Source organism: Lagenorhynchus albirostris, chromosome 2, assembly GCF_949774975.1.
Source record: "Lagenorhynchus albirostris chromosome 2, mLagAlb1.1, whole genome shotgun sequence".
Classification (NCBI taxonomy): domain Eukaryota; kingdom Metazoa; phylum Chordata; class Mammalia; order Artiodactyla; family Delphinidae; genus Lagenorhynchus; species Lagenorhynchus albirostris.
Genome location: NC_083096.1, coordinates 88,690,346 through 88,713,131, shown reverse-complemented (window position 1 = coordinate 88,713,131; position 22,786 = coordinate 88,690,346). Strand labels below are relative to the sequence as shown.

At 43.4% G+C, this 22,786-nt stretch overlaps 2 protein-coding genes across 3 annotated transcripts; both read right to left on the bottom strand.

The window, feature by feature from the left end:
• Window positions 1-353: 353 nt before the first annotated feature.
• Window positions 354-22,707, bottom strand: LOC132515484 (uncharacterized). The gene is made up of 5 exons (XM_060141893.1): window positions 22,704-22,707; window positions 21,827-21,968; window positions 21,487-21,536; window positions 20,915-20,986; window positions 354-846 (listed from the first exon to the last, which is right to left on the bottom strand). The coding sequence occupies exons 1-5, from the start codon at window positions 22,705-22,707 to the stop codon at window positions 416-418; spliced, it is 699 nt and encodes a 232-aa protein (XP_059997876.1). The 3' UTR covers window positions 354-415.
• On the bottom strand, window positions 2,804-13,161 carry LOC132514528 (oviduct-specific glycoprotein-like). 2 transcript variants are annotated; one of them, XM_060139361.1, is made up of 4 exons: window positions 13,085-13,149; window positions 5,977-6,181; window positions 4,944-5,000; window positions 2,804-3,285 (listed from the first exon to the last, which is right to left on the bottom strand). In XM_060139361.1, exons 2-4 carry the CDS (start codon window positions 6,054-6,056, stop codon window positions 3,072-3,074), a joined length of 351 nt encoding a protein of 116 aa, XP_059995344.1. In that variant the 5' UTR covers window positions 6,057-6,181; window positions 13,085-13,149; the 3' UTR covers window positions 2,804-3,071. The 2 variants fall into 2 exon arrangements, with proteins under 2 accessions (XP_059995344.1, XP_059995342.1); XM_060139359.1 differs by lacking the exon at window positions 5,977-6,181 and having other exon boundaries at window positions 13,085-13,161.
• Window positions 22,708-22,786: the final 79 nt, after the last annotated feature.

The window sequence follows — 22,786 nt, the reverse complement described above, 5'->3', positions numbered from 1 at the left end:
GACTTAGGGTCTTGGGCCCCTTCTTTGGAGGATATTGACAGGGATGAGAGAACATCTTTCACACTGTTTTTTGGTTCATACTCTCAAGGCTTTTGCCAGGGAAGGCAACTCCCCTTTCTAAAATAGTAATCTGATTTGACAAAAAGTAAAAATTTTACTATAGCTTCAGTTAACCTCCAGGGTCCCTTGAAATGCTTAATTGTATATACAAGTACTTAAGAAAAAATACAAATGAGTACAAAACATAAAGCATACAGTGTCATTTATTTTACATATGGATTTTGTTCAAGGGGTTTACAGTTTTTTTAGATCTTAATGGAGTAAAACCTAATTATAATTCTGTTTTAGTAAGGTAGGGCTTCCAAATTGACAGATAGATTGATATAATATGTAGACTACATGGAGTATTGGAAGATTAAGTTTGACATGCAGCACAAGAGAATTTGTGACAAAGTAGAATTTTTCCAACATTTTGAATTGAAGGCCAATTACGACACTTGCAGTTCTGGTGGAACACCAGACCCTGAGCACACTGGGAGTGGAAGGTCTTGCCTCCAACACACTGGTGGAACTTGGTGGTGTCTTTAGGATTGCTATAAATGCCATCTGCTTTACCAGTGCAGAAACCTTCACCTCCTCCACTGCTCCCATCACCGTCACCTCCACAACTTCCTCCATCACCACCACCTTCTCCACCACTGCCGCTGTCTCCACTGATATTGGCATAGAAACCTTCACTTCCGGGTGTCACTGGTGGGTTGTCTCCACCGATACTGGCACAGGAAACTTCATTTCCGGGTGTCACTGGTGGGTTGTACCAGGCCTTGGTGGCTGGTGGAGTGCATTCTAAAAGAATAAAAAGGCCATTTCAGAACATCATCATAAGCTGTTTTTGAACCTAGAAGCAAAAGCTATAGATCTCCTCTTATATCAGTTTTGTTCTCCAAGAATTTGAGCCCTGTGAGAGTTCCCAAGCTATGGTTGGGAAGAATGTTACAAGGAGACAGATGTCCAAAGCAAGGAGGAAGGGAGAACAAGGGCCACTGGAGTCCTAGCAGGATGTCAGCCCTGGGCTTATGCTACGTTTCTACTCAGGGAGAAGTGAACCCAACCCTACCGTGATTAGACCAAGGATTTTATGTGGGGGGCTAATTAATACTTGTGTTTTCGTAGAGGAGGCTTATCCATATTTCTGTCATAAGTAATACATCTGCATTTTGTCATCTTGTCAGCCATATTATACTTAGATTTTTCATCTTGTTATGTTTTGTTTCTTATACTTTATTTTTGCTTGTTTCCTTTCAACATTGCTTTTTATCCCCTTTTTCTCCCCCTGGCAATTCAGACATTTTATATTTCATTTTACTGTATTACTAGAACCCGCTCCACCACTAGAATTTGCTGCCTCTTACTCCCTCACTCTATAATTTGAGCCCATCTTTTTATAATCATCTCTTAACAGGTTTTACAATTTAAAAAAATCAATTATTCTGTCAATATCCTGAGAATAGAGACATACAGAACCCTTATATCTTCTACTTCTCTACCTCCATCTTTAGCCTTACCTCAGGGATGCTTAACCAAGGAACATACAAAGCATGTGAAGAGCAGGGGTTTCTCTCCTCACACTGCTGAATCATGGACCAATCAGCAATGTGAGCCTTTGTGCCTGCTCTTTTTCAAGACCTACCTCCAACCCTCCCCACTAGCACCCAAAGACAAAAGCTGTAACTAAGGCAGGTGGTAGTGGCTAAGCTGGCCTGCTTATGTCTAAGTTAGGATATGGTGCACTGCATTGATAGGGGAGCTGTCTAGTTTAGAGAAAATGTCAGCACATGCATCAGACTCACTTTCAAGATATCAGATTCTTCCTCCCAGACAAAATTTTCCTGAGAAGAAAGGCCCACCTCTAGGGTATAAGGTATATTCAAATCTTTGCCCACATGGCTACTGAACTTAGACTGGCCTCTTGGTTGAAAAAAGTCTTTCTAAAAAACCTCTTCCTGTAAATCTGTCCCTTTTTCACATGATGCTCTGTGGCCACCTCCATGCACTCTTGCGCCTCTGCAGTTGCCATTCTTGCAGCTTGACCTACATCATCTTTAGAACAATGTGGTGAACTTAGTAGTGATGCACCTGAGGACAAGCCCAGGAGTGACTTCAGCTTGATTGTGAGTGAATATTTGCCCTTATTGCAGAAGGAGCCTAAGAAGTCATCCAGATCAATGGCCCAAATCACGACCGCACCAAAATTGTTCTTACGAAAGTCAACCTGCAGACACAAAGAGCACTTGGTAGCCAGAATCGAATGGCATCTACACAACAAAGGATGGAGTACAGGGTGACAAGGGGATATTAGGGAGAAAAATGCAAGTGGGTTAAAACCCTATGAATTTTTCTTTTATGAAAAGATATGTGCTTTATGAATTCAAGGTATGATTGTCTAACTCAGTTCTATTTTTGTTTTCTTGCTCCAGTTAATAAACTCTTGGGTATTAATATAAACAAAGCTAATATTTATTTAATACTAGTATTCCAAGCTAAGCTACATTTTAACATTCATTACTTGCTTAATCTTCACAGGAACTACTAGGTAGATCCTATTATTATTACTCTTTCACAGGTTTCTGGGAAGTCACCCAGTCTTAGATCAGGACTTGAGAACCAGGTATATCTGACACCAAAGTCTAGACTGTTAACCACTGCACCATACAGCCCCTTTCTCCTGACCAGGATTCTGTAAAGATGAACTGACAGAGCAGTGCGATGGAAAGAGCTGGACGTGAGCCAATGTGGTAAGTCATTGAACAGAAGACTGGCAGCAGGCCCAGGAGCAGAGTTCAGACAGCCCACCTGAGGGAGTCCAGGAGCTGCACAGAGAAGGCATCACTCAGGCTGGAGGGCTGGGCCAAGGCCCGGATGTGACAGAGAGAAAGAGCCGCCATAGGGCCCTTGCTAGGCAGCTCTTTGTCCAACACCTGCAGGTGATGGCAGTAAATAACCTTCTGCTACCGCTGTCTTGCCCTTGTCCCCGGCCTTAGGCTTCCCCTGTGCCCTGAGCCCAGATATGATCAAAGTACAATCATTTCTGGATTCGGGAGCTGCCAGGCTGGCCTTACTTCAAGTAAGAAGACAAAGGTCCAGCGGTCATGCCTGGGGCTGCCTCTGAGTCCAGGGTACAAGAAGAAGAGGTCCAGACCATCAAAGCCATGTGCCCTCAGGAGGGCTATCACTGAAGTGACAAACTTCTGCCGGTTGGCGAATGTGGACAGCATCGTGGTGAACCTGCAGGGAGAACAGAGGTGAGGCCAGGAGTGTTTTCTGCACAACCTCAGCCTCCTTTACAAGACCCCTTGGTTCGCACCCCATGGAGGGCACAGTGGATGTGACTGAGGAAAGGAAGGCAGGTCGTTGAAACTCTCAGAGCTTCTTAAAGCCCCTCCCAGCACGGGGCTCCAATACCCAGGAATGGGGACTTTAAGCTCCAGGGAGGATTTGCAAACCACAACTTCCCCTGCCAGATGGAAACAAGCACACAGCCTGGGGTGGAGAGAGCAGGCTCAGGCCAGCTTGGCCTCTGAAAACATGGTCCGTCCCTAGCCACGCACTATCCCTCTGCTGTTTCCTCGTGGGTAACAACTCAGTCCTGACACCCTGTCCTGGCACTGACTTTCTCTGCCTGAACAGATTAGTGGAGGGAACATGAGCCAAGGGCCAGCATTTCCAGAAAGATCTCTGAGCTAACGTGGCACAGGAGGGCCATGCTCAGACTAGGAGTTCTGTACTCTTTGCTCTTTTGTTCTTTGGCTGTTTGATTGTTTTATTTTTTTTTTTCTAGTGCTTTCTCTTCCACAGTGAAGACACTATTGGAAAACTTGTAACTTATCGGAGTTGAACTTTAAGCAATTTGGGACTAGTCCTGAGTGCAATAATTAGAAAATTAACCAGATTCAGACTTAGGCAGGCCTAGTTCCATTATCTCGTTTCCACCCATAGCTGGGCCATCTCTCATGGTCACCTGTGTGAAATATGGTACGTTTCTTAAGCTCGCGTTCCTGCTTTTCTCTGCAAATTTAGAATGTAAACAGCCACTTTGTAAGCCTCTCCCAAGTAACCATGAGATAATTCATGCAAAGTCTCTGGCCAGCGTCTGTACACAGCGAATGTTCAAGAAGTCGTGGCCCAGGGAGAGGCGAGGCCTGGGGTCAGGCAGAGCCAGTTCTCACCCAGCTCCCTGCATCCTCCCTGCATTGCTCCTGGGTTCCGTGCCAGGTGCTTCCTCACATTCCCCCACTCTCAGGCTTCCAGGTGCCCCTCTCCTACAGCTCCTTCCTCTAAGGCACGAAGGGAGGCAACTCTCTACCCTTGGCCTCAGCCATGAAATAGGGGGAAAGTTTCTTCAGAGAACATGAAGGCAGTTTGTCACCTCCACACTGCCTAGTGGAGGGTAACGAAGAGTAGCCACCATGCACTGGACACAGACCATGTGCCCAGGTGCTCAGCTGAGCATCTGGTTTCTATCACTTTCTTTCCTCCCATCCTTTCAGGTTGATACCACTGGCTCCATTTATAAAGCGAGGAAACCCAGGCCCTGGGAGGCTTGGGGTTTATCCATGTCCTAAACAAGACTCCTCCCCTCTCTGAGGCAAAAGCCCTGCCTCTTCTGAAGCATTGAGGGGACAACTGTGAGCACCCCATTTTCCCGTCATTTCCCCCCAGCCCCTTTCTCACCATCTCCTGAGCCTGCCTTGTCTCCCCTCATTCACCATGGAGGAGAGGTCGGGGGACCCTGGACTCCAGGGCCAGGTCAGGACTCGGGGGAGTACTAGCGTGTCTCCCCACAGCCCAGCTGGCTCCCCACTCTGTCCTCACCTCCGGCCTGCCTGCTTCTCCCCCATACACCGCCCCCACCCCAGAGAGAAGACCTGACAGCACAGTCTCACCTCGATGTGCCGAAGTTCCACCCCCCGATGGACAGCAGTGTCTTCAGCTCCTTGTTCCTGTGACGCAGGACAGAGTCTGTGAGCTGGGTTCTCATTCTTTCATTTGGGGACTGTGGCAAGTAAGGGGGATGGGAGGACAGGAACGGAACGGGGGAGACGGGTGGGGGAACCTAAGGAAGAAAAGAGCAGAGCCCAGCAGAACCCAAGAAGGGAAGAAGGAAAAGAGGGAGAACAACCAGCCCACACAAAAGTCATCACACCCAGGAACGCCAAGGCTGCCCAAAGGCCCCCAAACTCCCCGCTCCCATGACAGTCCCATAAAAAGGAAAAGAAAAAGCCTCCTAAAATTTCTCTTCACTCACTTTCTTAGTCACAAACGTTTACTGAGCAATTATTATTTGCCACTGACTGCTTTAGGTGCTTGAGATACAGCAGTGAACAGAGGATAAGCTCCCTGCTCTCCTCTCCAGAGCTTGTAATCTAGTAACGTGGATTCTCCCCACCCTTCTATAACCATGCATGCAGTGACAGACCACTCCCTGGACAGGAGAGCCCAGGAGTCCTGTGGAGGGAGTACTGAGCACCAGCTCTCTGCCGGGCACTGACCCAGTGGTGAACAAAGATTTCACAGACATTGGCCCTTCCCTTGGGGGGCTCATTTGCAGGTGATAGATGGTAACAGAAACACTAGCATTTGTGAAGCATTTGTGATGCACAGCCCTCTCTGAAGCGCTTGAACAGCATTAACACATGGAATCCTCAACACGGGGCTTGAAGGGTGAGTTGGGGGATGCCAGGCAGAGAAGAGAGAGGAGGGCATTCCAAGCAGGGGCCACAGCAGCCACGAAGGCAAGGAGGCAAGGACGAGCTGAGAGGGCTGGTCAGTGGGGAGCTTCCAAGGCAGGGAAGCTCCGGAGAGCCCTGGACAGGAGGTTAGGACACAAGAATCAGAGGAAAGTGGACGACTCACAGCAGAAAAGGATTAACTCTCTTCCATTTGTAAAATACAGCCCCACATCCAAAGGGAACACACCTCTCCTTGAGCTTGTTGAACTCTGGGTAGAGGATTTTCTCATCCTGGGGATCCTTAGGAACAATCTGATTGTTGTTCATTGAGGCAAAGGCAAATACCAGGTGGGTGCAGAGAAAGGGGTCCAGGTCCCGGGGCAGGATCGAAGCAGGGCTGGGCCGACTAAATGCCCAGTTGGTGAAATAACACACCAGTTTGTGGGCAGCACCTGGCAGGGGAGAGCAGGCATTTGTTGGCAGAAACCAAGGTGGGGATGGAGCTCAGCTTCCAAAGAGCAGCGTGGACACAGCTCAAGAGGCAAGGCCACAGTAACGCATCCCCACTCACACCCCAGAGCTACACTGAAGGCAGGTTCTCTCCCCCACTGCTGGGGTCCCCGGGGGCGGGGGGAAGGATGCCTTGTGAAACCCTGTTCAGAATGGATCCTCGAGTCTGGATCCTGGCACAGAGAGTGAGCCAAACAGCAGGTGACTGAAAATACTCTGCTGAACTGCATTGGGTCAGCGATTCCTGACATGAAGCCAGGGCAAGGCGGGGCTGCAGGGGCACTGGACCTGGAGCACTTCTTAGGTGGACACTCTCCCTGGCTCTGGAGAGGACCACACAGGGTCCTTACCATTGTGGTGTTTCAGCACAAGAACTAGCCCTGCAGGACACAAAGGAGGAATCACACACAGATTCACAGGCACACCCAGAGTGACAAGTCCCAGCACACCCTCCAGTTCTGAGTACATCCACAAACTAACACAAATAGAGACAGACACACCCTTCCATCTTTCCTCTTCTCTACCCTGAGCAGACGAAGCCAGATCTACCTAAAAAAATAAACACCACTTCAGTAAACACCACATATATACACACATGCTTTGCACAGGGACAACCATGACATTTAGAAGTCCCAGCAAAAGCTCAAGGTCAGTGGTTCTCAACCCTGGATGCTAATTTAAAAGTAGTGTTATCCTATTATTCAACATAGTTTTGCAAGTTTTAACCACAGCAATCAGAGAAGAAAAAGAAATAAAAGGAATCCAAATTAGAAAAGAAGAAGTAAGGCTGTCACTGTTTGCAGATGACATGATACTATACATAGAGAGTCCTAAAGATGCTACCAAAAAACTACTAGAGCTAATCAATGAATTTGGTAAAGTAGCAGGATACAAAATCAATGCACAGAAATCTCTGGCATTCCTATACACTAATGATGAAAAATCTGAAACTGAAATTAAGAAAACACTCGCATTTACCATTGTAACAAAAATAATAAAATATCTAGGAATAAATCTACCTAAGGAGACAAAAGACCTGTATGCAGAAAATTGTAAGACACTGATGAAAGAAGTTGAAGATGATACAGATAGTTGGAGAGATATACCATGTTCTTGGACTGGAAGAATCAACATTGTGAAAATGACTATACTACCCAAAGCAATCTACAGATTCAATGCAATCCCTATCAAACTACCAATAGCAATTTTCACAGAAGTAGAACAAAAAATTCCACAATTTGTATGGAAACACAAAAGACCCCGAATAGCCAAAGCAATCTTGAGAAAGAAAAACGGAGCTGGAGGAATCAGGCTCCCAGACATCAGACTATACTACAAAGCTACAATAGTGAGACAGTATGGTACTGGCACAAAAACAGAAATATAGATCAATGGAGCAGGATAGAAAGTCCAGAGATAAACCCACGCACGTATGGTCACCTTATCTTCGATAAAGGAGGCAAGAATGTACAGTGGAGAAAAGACAGCCTCTTCAATAAGTGGTGCTGGGAAAACTGGACAGCTACATGTAAAAGAATGAAATGACAGCACTCCCTAACACCACACACAAAAATAAACTCAAAATGGATTAAACACCTAAATGTAAGGCCAGACACTATAAAACTCTTAGAGGAAAACATAGCAGAACACTCTATGACATAAATCACAGCAAGATCCTTTTTGACCCATCTCCTAGAGAAATGGAAATAAAAACAAAAATAAACAAATGGGACCTAATGAAATTTAAAAGCTTTTGCACAGCAAAGGAAACCATAAACAAGACGAAAAGTCAACCCTCAGAATGGGAGAAAATATTTTCAAATGAAGCAACTGACAAAAGATTAATCTCCAAAATTTACAAGGAGCTCATGCAGCTCAATAATACAAAAAAAAAACCAAAAAACAAAAACAAAAAAAACCTACCCAATCCAAAGATGGGCAGAAGACCTAAACAGACATTTCTCCAAAAAAGATATATAGATTGCCAACAAACACATGAAAGAATGCTCAACATCATTAATCATTAGAAAAACGCCAATCAAAACTACAATGTGATACCATCTCACACCAGTCAGAATGGCATCATCAAAAAATATACAAACAATAAATGCTTGAGAGGGTGTGGAGAAAAGGGAACCCTCTTGCACTGTTGGTGGGAATGTAAATTGATACAGCCACTATGGAGAACAGTATAGAGGTTCCTTAAAAAACTAAAAATAGGGCTTCCCTGGTGGCGCAGTGGTTGAGAGTCTGCCTGCCAATGCAGGAGCCACGGTTTCGTGCCCCCGTCTGGGAAGATCCCACATGCCACAGAGCAGCTGGGCCCGTGAGCCATGGCCGCTGAGCCTGCGCATCCGGAGCCTGCGCATCCGGAGCCTGTGCTCTGCAACGGGAGAGGCCACAACAGTGAGAGGGCCTCATACCGCAAAAAAAGAAAAAAAAAACTAAAAATAGAACTACCATACGACCCAGCAATCCCACTACTGGCCATATACCCTGAGAAAACCATCATTCAAAAAGAGTCATGTACCACAATGTTCACTGCAGCACTATTTACAATAGCCAGGACATGGAAGCAACCTAAGTGTCCATGGACAGAAGAATGGATAAAGAAGATGTGACACATATATACAATGGACTATTACTCAGCCATAAAAAGAAACGAAATTGAGTTATTTGTCGTGAGGTGGATGGACCTAGAGCCTGTCATATAGAGTGAAGTAAGTCAGAAAGAGAAAAACAAATACCATATACTAACACATATATATGGAATCAAAAAAAAAAAGGTCATGAAGAACCTAGGGGCAAGATGGAAATAAAGACACAGACCTACTAGAGAATGGACTTGAGGATACAGGGAGGGGGAAGGGTAAGCTGGGACAAAGTGAGAGAGTAGCGTGGACATAAATACACTACCAAACGTAAAATAGATAGCTAAAGGGAAGCAGCCACATAGCACATGGAGAGCAGCTCAGTGCTTCGTGACCACCTAGAGGGGTGGGATAGGGAGGGTGGGAGGGAGAGAGATGCAAGAGGGAAGAGATATGGGGATATATGTATATGTATAACTGATTCACTTTGTTATAAAGCAGAAACTAACACATCATTGTAAAGCAATTATACTCCAATAAAGATGTTTCAATAAATAATAAATAAATAAAATAAAAGTCGTGTTATCTTGGGTCCTCCCCCAGAGATTCTGATTGAATAGGTCTGAGGTGGATGCCAGGCATAAAAATGTTTAATGTGTAGCCAGAGCACCACCACTGCTCTGATCTCTCCTCCCTCGGCCCCTCTGGCCCTTCACTGTGTCCTGTCCTACCTCTACCTAATCCAGGCCCCTGAGTCCCAGGATGCTTCTCAGGCACCAGAGAGACAACAAGTTTATGAAGCCTGGCACCCCTGGTCTGAGAGACATTGCAGGGCTGGAACCCACCACAGTCACCACCCCATAGCAACAGCTTCCCTGTCTCCATGTTGTGAGAGCTGTAGGCTTAGACATGGGACCCCTTTATATGCGCTTCCCCAGGTATGACCCTGGGACAACACTGGGATAGCCCAGCTAAATACAAACAAAACCAGGGACAATGATTAATGGGCAGCTGCCCCAGAGTCACAGCGACCCCAGCATCTCCCGTCCTCCCGTCCAGCAGAGCTATAGCTCTCAGATCCAACAAAGCAACAACTCCCTCTGACACTGGCACAGAGCGGGTGTCCACCATGGGCCCTGGCGAGGGCAGGGCAGTGCTCAGCCCTCTTCCTGGTGGACTGAGTATGAGGAAGAAACACTGAAGGGCAGCAGTAATTCTATTGTTTTAAGATTAGTGGTTTAGGAAAGCTGTGTAATGTAAAGTTAAAAAGCACCAGACATGGACTCAGGCAGGCCAAAGTCTGAATCCTAGTGTCAAAAATTAGAAGTTTTAGGGCTTCCCTAGTGTCACAGTGGTTGAGAATCTGCCTGCCAATGCAGAGGACTCGGGTTCGAGCCCTGGTCTGGCAAGATCCCACATGCCACGGAGCAACTAAGCCCGTGCGCCACAACTACTGAGCCTGCGTTCTAGAGCCCATGAGCCACAACTACTAAGCCCGCATGCCACAACCACTGAAGCCCACGCACCTAGAGCCCGTGCTCCGCAACAAGAGAAGCCACTGCAATGAGAAGCCTGCGCACTGCAACAAAGAGCAGCCCCTGCTCGCCACAGCTAGAGAAAGCCCGGTGCGCAGCAACGAAGACCCAACGCAGCCAAAAATAAAAATTAAATAAATAAATTTATATATAAAAAAAGTAGAAGTTTTATCATCTTGCACAGTTACTTGGCTCTTTGAGCTCCAGCTTCCACACTTGTAAAACGGAGATAACACTTGAACCTACCTCATAGGGTTTTATACATATTAAAGAGATAATGTGTCACTTCGTCCCAACATTGACATATACACACTACCAAATGTAAAATAGATAGCTAGTGGGAAGCAGCAGCATCACAAGGGTAGATCAGCTCGGTGCTTTGTGACCACCTAGAGGGGTGGGATGAGGAGGGTGGGAGGGAGATGCAAGAGGGAGGGGATATGGGGATATATGCATACATATAGCTGATTCACTTTGTTATACAGCAGAAACTAACACAACATTGTAAAGCAATCATACTCCAATAAAGATGTTTAAAAAAAAGAGAGATAATGTGTGAAAAACTGTTAGTTCAGTGCTTTGCATATAGTAAGGGTTCAGTCAATGGTAGCAGGTATTAGCGATACCATAAGAGTTTCCCCGAGAGCAGGGTTCTCAAACTCAAATGGTGACAGGCAGGTAATGTAAATCAGTGTAGTGGACACAATAGAATAGTTCACTTTCCACTTAATTGGAAGAATAACAGTTCAAGCTCAGTGATACACTTCAACTAACATGAGGAGGCAGCAGAGATTGGTATGAACAGGGACAGCACTGAGTAGCCACTAATTTCTGCCTTGCAGTGAAATAGAACCAATCTTTTGGAGGATTCTTCAATTTCTCAAGAGAAAACAAAAATCTGAATTTTTGTTTGAGTCAACAATGTTTGAGCCAGTATAAGAGCCAATGGTGACACTGTCATGAGAGGTGTCATGAACCTAAGGAATATAATGAACCCAATTCTGGACACCTGGATTTTTAAAATATACAACAATAATACAGCAATAATATGAAGGGTACAATAATTTATGAAGGATAAATAACATAAGTCTATACTCCAATGATCCATCAGCTTTTTTTCCTGCTACAGAGGCTCTCAGACCATGAGAATTCCCATATTTCAGGGTCTGAACCTCAATCATGGGGGACCAGAAACTGGATGTTCTCAGTATATCCACTATGCCCATCCTCTTGGAGACTCACACAGCTCACCTAATCCACACGCCATTGAGGTGCTAACCAGATATCAATATAATAAATGACCCTGGCAAATAACAATGGCTAGTGGTTGAATTCACTTCATTTCCAATATGAGGAAACTAGGAAAGTTTCATTTGTATCAGCAGGTTGCTTGCATATCGTGGAATAAAAACAATAAGTATAAACAATGGTATAGAATGTTTAGGGCAAGGATATTTCACTGAAACTTGGGAAAGCTTGAGGGAATACCCCATCCAACAGAGGCTGTGTCTCCATTCGTTCAGCCCTCTTCGCCTTCCTTCATGTATTCAATGAATATTCACTGAGCACAGGCCAGGCCCTGATAGCCACCCTATGTTTGTGATGATGAAGGCATAGTTTCTGCTCAAGGAGCTTCTAGTCTAGTGAGCACATGGATCACATCCTCCAGAGCTAGTGTGTGTCTCTCTCTTGTATCTCTTGGATAAGTGCAGTGGAAATCACATGAGTTTTATTTCTAAACAGGATTGAGATTCAGTTCCTGCTTTGCACTGTCATTACGTCCCACCTGCATGTTCAATGTCACCCTCCATACCTTGAGCTAATATTAACCTGAATCAGGAGATAATTAAGTCCCTGAATGCAGTGCTAGATCAGATTTGGCAACATCTCGCACCATTGGTAGATTACCCCTGGTGCGGTTTCTAACTCTAGTGACCAAGCTCTTACTTGTTTCCTAATTCCCAGCCCATGTGCCTTAAATCTTGTTTCTGGGTCTCTGCTTTGATTTCTCTCCCTGGTTTATAACTGTAGGCACCACAGTTGGTTCCTAGGGCCTGGGTCCTGACTCATTCTTGCCAGGCTCCTGGGGCCTTACTGCCTGTCTTTTAAGACCACCCTGATGTGAATGCCTGCTTCTCTCTGCTTCTAAGCCTCCCTTCACCCCACCTCCTGCTCCCCAGATACCACATCACTGAGATTTCCCACGAGGTTTGTGCCCTTCCACCCAGACTCCTGCCAGGAGCACTAGCTGTTCATGCTGTACCCATCACAGGGCCAGATCTGCCTGCCAACTGAACCTCCTTCACCTGCACCTGGCTCAGTGTTCTGGGCTCCTAGTCTGCTGCAGTGGGCAAGGCTGGATCCCAGACCTCCCTCTTCCATACATTCAAAAGTGACTAATGATGCTGAGAAGAATGGCAAGATATAACAATGGATGCCCAGGAGTGACGTCTGCTTCATTCAGGGATGACTGTGCCAAAGAATTGGCAACTAAGCCTCTGTGTGTAGGAGATGATGAACAGTGAAATGCTGAGTGAGGGTCAGGTTGAAAATCACTGTGCCACGTCGCACTGCTCACTCCCAATCCTCCTCCTTGGGTTCCTGCTGTCAAAAGTACAACCATTGCTTTGTATTTTCACACACCCACCCAGTGCTTAGAAAACACTCCTTCCCAATGCTCAGCCTGTTCTCACAAAATGAGAAAAGGCACGTACAATACCTTTTAGTTGGCTTGCTGAAGAAATCCCCACTGCAGCACAACCTCTTCCACATTCTACACACTCAACTAGATGAAGGAAAGATCACAGACGTGAAGGGCTGTGGGTTTAACAAAGCATTTGACCAAACTTTTCATGATTCTCATGCGGAAGAATTGGAGAAGTATGACTCGAACAAAAGCAATTGGTTGAATAACACAAGAACACAAAGAGCGTTGACTCCAGATCAGTGTAAACTTGAAGTAGCTTTACCACATCTCTAAAATGAAGGAGATAGACTAGAGCATTGTTTCCCAATGTTTAATATAAAAGATGATTTTTGGCTGTACATTAGGATTTTTTAATTTTAATATTTATGTGCTTATTTTTAATGTGTTAGAAAATGTAATTATCCAAAAACCCCATGATTTCTTAGATATTATTTAAGTGTAAAACTTGAGGCAATTCAAAAAAGAATATTTTGATAAAGTCGTAAAGGTAACACTATTCATTCAATCTCCTTAGAAGACATTTTGAGAACACCACAATCCTAAACGCATTTTATAACCCAGCAAGTTCACTTTTAGAAATTTACCATGCAGACATATCTGCCCAAGTACACAAAGAGAGTATGTTCGCTGCAGGTTCATTTGTAACAACAACAAAAAAGAGAATTCCCAACTAACTAAATGACCATTACTTGGAGACAGATAAATATGTTATTGCACATACACGCAATGACCTCTTTCTTTACCTTTTAAGCCAGTGGTTTTCTACTGGGCAATAAATCACCCCCATGGGACACTTGGCAATGTCTGGAGACGTTTTTGCTTGTCACGATGGGGACGGGGTGCTACTAGTACCTAGTGGGTAGAAGACAGGGATGGTGCTAAACACCCTACAAGGCACAAGACAGCCTCCAACAGCAAAGAATTATCCATTATTGATAATTAATAATCTCAAGGGTGAAAAAAAACCCAGTTAAAGCAGAGTTGCTTTCATTATTGTTCTTGTTCTTTTAATGCCATCACAAACCTGAGATCACGTATATACTTACCCCTTATTACCCTAGATTTAAAATTAAACAACTGTTTCAACTATTGCAAAGTGAACTCTTTTAGTGAGGATAAGTGATTGATTTATCTTTGTAGCCCCAGAACCAATAATTAAATAGTCTGCCTTTGGAATGAATGAGCTAAGGAAAAGCACAGCCAAGGAGCACACTCTGGCTTAGAAAGAGGCAACTGGCATTGGGTCCAGTTATAGAAGCAGGGATTGTAACAGCTATATTTTATATTACTTGTTTTTATCTTCCCATTTCCCTCCTGTTACTTTATATGAGGGCACTGTTGATGGCTAATTGTTTAGGTTTAAAGTGAAATTATGAACAAATGAACATCATCCCATGATGATAAATAGCTGATGGAACTTTGGGCATCTCTTGTGTTGAGGTCATGACATTTGACCTGCATTTCAGACAAGAGAGGACAGTAGGGGGCAAACAGGCTGGACCACAACAGATATTTTCCAATTGTCCCTCTACCTCCCTATCTTTCTCCACCTTGCTCTCTGCCCCTGCAAGTTAGTCTGTTTGGACTATATCCAATAGCTCAGTGGGCTCTGCCTGACAGAAGAGTAGATGGAGGAAGGAGAGTGAGGTCAGGGTAAGGATCACTCCCTGTGAGGTCACATCAAGATGACCATAACCCTCCTTCGAGGTTCACTGCTCCGCTCAAGGAAGACTGCTCGACCTGACTATCTCTTCTTCCAGTTTCAGGTAACCTCTCCCTGTAACAGTTCCACTCTTCTAGCCCTGGCTTCCTACATTAGCTCTATGATTCCCCTAAACCACTCCCCAAACTCTGTAGTTACTCTCTTTGTAAATGAACCCTCCTCACATTATCTTAATTTGAGTATACCACCTGTTTTCCTTAGGACCCTGACTGACAGACCATATAATCTTGGATCATGTTGCTTAATCTTTATGAGTCTGTTTTCCCGCCTATAATGTTAAAATATTAATAATTATCTTTCTGAGTGTTCAGATTATTAAAAGTCTTACTTTAAATAGAGCATTTAAAGGGTAAGTACGCAAAAATATAATGACTATTAACTATTTGCATTTTTTAGGTGCAACAGAACACTCAACTAGAAGCAATTTAACCAAAATGAAAACTTATTTACACTCATTAAAAGAAGTCCAGAAGAGATGGCTTAATCAGCACTGCTTAATTCAGGTGTTTAGCAGCATCATCCAGGACCCAAGCTCTTGATGTGTTTCTTCTCTAAAGGACATGGCCACCCATACCTGAACAAAATCAAAGTCCTGTTGGTAATTATGGAGGAAGGAGGGAGAATAGTTATTAGACAGCCAACTACGCAGGCTACGCTGTTATTAAAGTGTATGTTAATGAGCAGCTGCCCAACCTTTGGTGGCACACCAGAGTGCATGGGGCCCAGAAAGACTCTTGGGGGGTTGCAGTCAGAAGAGCAGGGTCAGAACAAGAAAGAGAATACCCTTCACAGAAACCAATGAAGAGGGACCGTTATTCCTGACGACAGTGATGACTTTGCAGAAAGATTCTCATAACTCTGACAACAACTTCTATTCACTTCCAACCTCACAGAACATGCAGCATTTTCCCCACTGACCAAGACAGTAATTGTTGGAGTTGTGGGGTTGCAAACAACAGACACCAGCTCTGGCTAAATCAATCAAAACAGGAATTCAAAGGAAAGCCTGTAAGGCAACTTACAATCAATGGGCATGTTGTAGAATAGTCTTGAAACACAGGCAGTGTATATATGTCCATTCTCTAACAGGTCTGTGTCTTTAGTCCCGTCTTGCCCCTAGGTTCTTCATGACCACTTTTATTTATTTATTTTTTAGATTCCATATATATGTGTTAGCATACGGTATTTGTTTTTCTCTTTCTGACTTATTTCACTCTGTAGGACAGACTCTAGGTCCATCCACCTCACTACAAATAACTCAATTTCGTTTCTTTTTATGGCTGAGTAAATTTCGTTGTATATATGTGCCACATCTTCTTTATCCATCATCTGTCGACGGACACTTAGGTTGCTTCCATGTCCTGGCTATTGTAAATAGAGCTGCAATGAACATTGTGGTACATGACTCTTTGCATTATGGTTTTCTCAGGGTATATGCCCAGTAGTGGGATTGCTGGGTTGTATGGTATTTCTGTTTTTAGTTTTTTAAGGAACCTCTGTACTGTTCTCCATAGTGGCTGTATCAATTTACATTCCCACCAACAGTGTGAGAGGGTTCCCTTTTCTCCACACCCTCTCAAGCATTTATTGTTTGTTGATTTTTTGATGATGGCCATTCTGACTGGTGTGAGATGATGTCTCATTGTAGTTTTGATTTGCATTTCTCTAATGATTAATGACGTAATGATGTTGACAATTCTTTCATGTGTCTGTTGGCAATCTGTATATCTTCTTTGGAGAAATATCTATTTAGGTCTTCTGCCCATTTTTGGACTGAGTTGTTTGTTTTTTTGATATTGAGCTGCATGAGCTGCTTGTAAATTTTGGAGATTAATCCTTTGTCAGTTGCTTTGTTTGCAAATACTTTCTCCCATTCTGAGGGTTGTCTTTTCATCTTGTTTATGGTTTCCTTTGCTGTGCAAAAGCTTTTAAGTTTCATTAGGTTCCATTTGTTTATTTTTGTTTCCATTTCTCTAGGAGGTGGGTCAAAAAGGATCTTGCTGTGATTTATGTCATAGAGTGTTCTGCCTATGTTTTCCTCTAAGACTTTTATAGTGTCTGGCCTTATATTTAGGTCTTTAGTCCATTTTTAGTTTATTTTTGTGTATGGTGTTAGGGAGTGTTCTGATTTCATTCTTTTACATGTAGCTGTCCTGTTTATGTTTTGGTTTTTGATAATAGTCATTCTGAAAGGTGTGAGGTGTTATTTCATTGTAGTTTTGATTTGCATTTTCCTGATGATTAGTGATGTTGAGCATTTTTTCAGGTGTCTGGTGGCCATATTTATTTATTTATTTATTTATTTACATTTGGAAAAATGTATTTCAGGTCTTCTGTTCATTTTTAATCAAGTTGTTTGGGTTTTTTGATATTAAGTTATATGAGTGCTTTATTTTTCTAGATATTAACCCCTTTATTGAATATATGATTTGTAAGTGTCTTCTCCCATTCCGTAGGTTGCCTTTCTGTTTTGTTGCTGGTTTCTTTCTCCTTGCAAAAGCTTTTTAATTTGCTATAGCTCCATTTTTCTTTCTTTCTCTCTCTCTTTTCTTTCTTCCTTCCTTCCTTCCTTCCTTCCTTCCTTCCTTCCTTCCTTTCTTTCTTTCTTTCTTTCTTTCTTTCTTTCCTTCTTTCCTTCTTTCCTTCTTTCCTTCTTTCTTTCTTTCTTTCTTTCTTTCTTTCTTTCTCTGTCTCTCTCTCTCTCTCTCTCTCTCTCTCTCTCTCTTCTCTCTTTCTTTCTTTCTTTCTTTCTTTCTTTCTTTCTTTCTTTCTTTCTTTCTTTCTTTCTTTCTTTCTTTCTTTCTTTCTTTCTTTCCTTTCTTCCTCCCCCCATTTTGTTGTCCTTGCCTGAGGAGGCAGATCCGAAACAATATTGCTAAGATCTAAGTCAAAGATCTGACTGCCTATGCTTTCTTCTAGGAGTTTTATGGTTTCAGGTCTTACATTCTTACATTCAAGTGTTTGAAAACAATTTGAATTCAGCTTTGTATATGCTGTAAGATAGTGTGGCCCAATTCATTCTTTCACATATAGCTGTGCAATATTCCCAACACTATTTATTGAGGAGACTCTCTTTTCTCCCCCGTTCTGTATTCTTGCCTCCTTTGTCTTAGCTTAATTGACCATATGGGCATGGATTTATTTCTCAGCTCTCTATTCTGGTCCATTGAGCTATCTGTCTGTTTTTGTGGGAGAATCATAGTTTTGGTGTCATATTTTACATATTTTTATTTTGCATACCCTTAACTAATCATTTTAGATGTAGATTATTTTACTACTTTTGTCCTTTAGCCTTCATACTAGCTATAGGTGCTTGATCCACTGCCTTTTACTTTATGTTTCCATTTACCAGTGAGAGTTTTCTTTCATAATTTTTTTGTATCTAGTTGTGGCCTTTTCTTTTCCATTTGAAGAAATCCCTTAACATTCCTTACAGGGCCAATTTACTGGTGATGAACTTCTTTTACAGTTGCTTATCTGGGAAACTCTTTTCTCTCCCTCAGTTATGAATGATAACTTTGGTAGGTAGAGTAGTCTTGCTTTTTTTTTTCTTTCAGCACCTTTAATACGTCATGCCACTCCCTTCTGGCCTGTAAACTTTCTGCTGAAAAATCAGCTGATAGTCTTATGGGGTTCTCTTGCCTGTAACTAGTTGATTTTCTCTTGCTTCTTTTAAGATTTATTTTATCTTTAACTTTTAGACATTTTAATTATGTCTTGGTGTGGGTCTCTTCTAGTTCATCTTGCTTGGGACTCTTTGTGCTTCCTGGTCTTGGATGTCTGTTTTCTTCACCAGGTTAGGGAAGTTTTCTGCTATTATTTCTTCAAATAAGCTTTCTGTCCCTTTCCCTCACTCCTCCTTCTCAGACTCCTATAATATGAATGTTACTACAATGTAATGTTGTTCCCAAAGTTTGTTAAACTCTCCTCATTTTAAAAATTATTTTTTCTTTTTGCTGTTCCAATTGTATGGTTTCCATTGCTATGTCTTTCAGATTACTGATCTCTTCTTCTCTGTCATCTAATCTGATGTTGATTCCATCTAGTGTATTTTTTACTTCAGTTATTGTATTCTTCCCGATTTGTTCTTTTATATATTTTCTATCTCTTTGTTGAAATTCTCACTGTGTTCACCCTTTCATACTCTATGATCATTACTCTATGACCATTACTTTGAACTCCTTATCAGTAGATTACATATCTCCATTTTGTTCAATTGTTCTTTTGAGGTTTAGTCTTGTTCTTTCGTTGGAACATATTCCTGTGTCTTCTCATTTTTTCTAACTCTCTGTTTGTTTCTATATATTAGATAGATCACCAAAATCTCCCAGTCTTGAAGGAGTGGCTTTATGTAGAAGAATTCCTATGGGGACCAGAGAGCAATCACTTCTGGTCACCAAAGCCAGGCACTCTAGAGGTGTACCCTGCATGGGCCTTCCTGTTGTGGTGGTTCTATGACAGTTGTGGGTGTGGTGGTAGGTGGGACTAGCCTCCAAGCTGGCTGAAAGTGAAGCATAGCAACAGCTGCTGTAGGTGTACTGGTGGGCAGAGCTGGCTCTGGGGAGCTGACGCAGGGTGCAGCTGCAACATTGAAAGCACACTTCTGGACAGCACTGACTCCTGGAATATCAGACTTAGAATTCACACCCACCACCACATTCCTCCTCTACCAGGGACAGAGCTGGTTTTGAGTCAGCCCCCCAGAACAGGGAGACAGTCAACAGTTTGCTTGCTTCAATCACCCAGTCCCCTTGAAAGAGACAATATTTTTCAGAAGAGAAAAAGGACCCAGTGATTTGCTGCTCCCCTCCCTAATTCCTGATCACAGGGTTCTACATCACACTTACAGCTCAGAAAAGCCTGAGTCAAGCACGGCAAGTGCGCAGTCTTCACTAACAGAGACCAGGACGGGAGCATTAAGAGAGAAGAAGAAGGTTGAGAAAGGTAAAGCCCATGGGTCTCAAGACAAAACCTGACTGGGCAATCCCCAAAGCCCATTCTAAAATGATCAGAGAAGGTGGCTTGATCCCCACTGTGGGTTAAAGTCTGGCTACCACTCAAGTCTACAGTACAAGTTCCAAGGAAAGATAAAGGAAATGGAGGGAAGCCAGGGTTGAAAGCCATCCTGGCAACTAACCATTCCATCTGGTCCCTCCCTGTAGCTTTGGCAAAAAGCCAGAAACACAGGCTTTCCAACCACACAGCCCTACAAGCCCACAATATTAATCATTTTGGATGTCAAGCAGGAACAAGACCATATTTTAGCCATTTGCAGTCAGAGACCATACAACCCCAAAAATGGACTACAGTCTTAAGAGATCTTTCACATTCCAAAACCTCAGCTACAACAGTGCCTGCTTTAAGGAGATACCCAATCAGCTAATGCTACGTCAACACAAGGATCCCCCCTCATTCTTCCTATTCATACCCACCAGGCCCTTGATGACAAAGAACAGAACCTATGCGTGGAGAACACCAGCCCAGTGACACACTGGGAGTGCACAGCTGAGCTGAGGGCACAGCTTGCATTCTTGGTGTCCACAAGGGAGACAGTCCCATTCTCATCACCTGAAGGAAAGAGAGAGTACATCACAGAGGTTACAAGCAAGAGCTTTGGACTCAGCCAGATCTGGATTTGAATGCCCTCCATCATGAACAAGTTAACCCCTCTGAGCATCAGTTTCCTCTTTGGTAAAGTAGGAATAACTGGTCATTTGGGGGTTGTGGAAATTAAATTATGGATGACATAATTGTTATCACAAACTATGTCACCATATACCCAGCCATATCACCATTAACACAACTGTCCCTAGTATACAACCATATTCCCTATGTAACAATCCACTTGCTTTCTGGCCCACTGACTTCTAGCCATGAATACAAGAGCCACAGCAAACAGTCAGGAATCAAATCTTAGGACAAAAATCATCATGTTCTCCAAAGCTAAACTAAAACCACTTTTGGATCATCCCATCTCCCTACACCCCCATTAATATATTTCACCTTGCGCCCAAGTGTGCTGATGAGACTGAGCAGCCAGAGGCTCGAATTATGGGGTCAGCTCTCTGGCTCATCCTCCCCTTCCCAGAGTCAAGACACAGTTCGACATGCTGCCTTACCAAAGACAAAGACTTCACTCTGCTGAGGATGCCAAGCCAGGGAGGCGGGAAGGTAGCCAGAGGCACTGCAGCCTGCAAAGGGGAGAAGAGGGGTCTGGAACAAGACTCCAAGCCCAGCTCTGAGCCGAAGCTTCCCAGGTGAAGTCAGTTGAAATCCCAGGAGCACCTTTATTCAGTTTCCCAAGCCCTGCTAAGGCAGTCCTGTCCTCATCCTTGACCCTCACAACCTACATCTACCCATCAGCCTCTTGCCCTTTCCAGACGTGAGTCACGGGCAAGTTTCAAAACAAAGCATGATGATAACAACTCTGGCCCCTTTGTTCACCCATCCAGGAAATGTAAATGACCCACCCAGGAATCAGCCCTTCCTCTTGGGACCCTCTGCATGAAATGGGGTCAGCAGAACTTTAGTGGGAAGAAAACAATTTTGTCACTTGTGTCAAAGTGACTGGGCATCTGGCACCTTCACCTTTGACTCTGGTCAAGGAAAGCCTCTTCCAGGTGGATTCCTAGTACCATCTAAAAACAAAGCAGCCAAGGCTAGGACTGAAAAAGAAAGAGCATGCACTCACCTCGGTATGAATTCAGAACCATTTGCTGAGCAAGGTCCAAAACCTTGATGCTAAGAAGCAAAAGGAAACAGAAACTTAATGTTGACCTACACTGTCTACATAAAAACATGTGTTCAAACAAGAAATTCCTTTAACAGACACATCTTATGTCTTTGTCTACTGGACAGCTGATATAGCCTGTTTTCACAGTAGATTGCAAAATCTCTAAGGAAACCTTATAGACATGTCATAATTAGTCACTGGGTTCTTATAATAAGTCCAAAACATTACTTAATGAGGCCAGTATGACACTAAAGACACACAAAGGAGGCCTAGAGACTCAGTGGGAGCAGGGACTCACCAGAAGTCTTTCCTACCACTGACAGCTTGTGTGCCAGAGCTCAGCACACTGACTGTAGACATGATGTCATAATGCTTATACTTGCAGAACTTGCTGACAATGAGTGTCTCATTCTCATCCAGCTCCCACAATTCAACAGCACCTGTTGGGAGTGGGGAAGAGGGTGAGGAAAACAAGCTTGGATTATGCCAAGACAGCAATTCACTTCTAGGATTCAAGTAGTCCATTGTCAATAAACTAACAAATTAAGTTATTCCTATAAAAGCAAAGTCTGCATCTTTAGAAGGTTTAACTAACTCTCAAGCCATTTGACTTTATTCTGACATTACTGATGTCCTACTAACAGTCCAGAAAATTAGGTGGGGAAAGCTTCTAGAAAAAGACAGAGAAAGATGGAATGGCTAGTAAAATCCATTATCCTGCTTCCAGTAAGAAAACATTGCAAACAAAGATGAATCTCCACAATGATCTGCGTAGCATACAGTTCAGTATGGTTAAATCTTCTCTGTTATTTGGACACTAATAAATATTGGTTGAACAATTTGAATAAATGTCTTACAGAGTTATAAAAAATATGTTGAATAATTCAGTGTCTTCTCAGTGACTGGCTAAGTTCAAAAACCCTACACATAGCTGTCCTGAATAAGTAGTGTTCAAGCTCAACTGCCAGAGAGGCTCAACCTTTAAAGTCCCACTTTTACCTTCCATGCAATGTCTGCCAACACCCAAATGATGTTTTTTTTTTTTTTTAAATTCCAGAGTCTCCATTGCTGAGCCTGACATTCAAAACAAAGAAAGCAAAATGGGAAGAAACGGAAAGATACAGGTAGTACAGATTGGACATTCTTTTCTCTGAGGTGCCCATTCAAATTTTTACCCATGTTTAAAATTAGGTTCTATTTCTTACTGTTAAATGTTACTTCTCTCTCCCTCCCCCCGCCCCCACCCCCGCCCCACGTA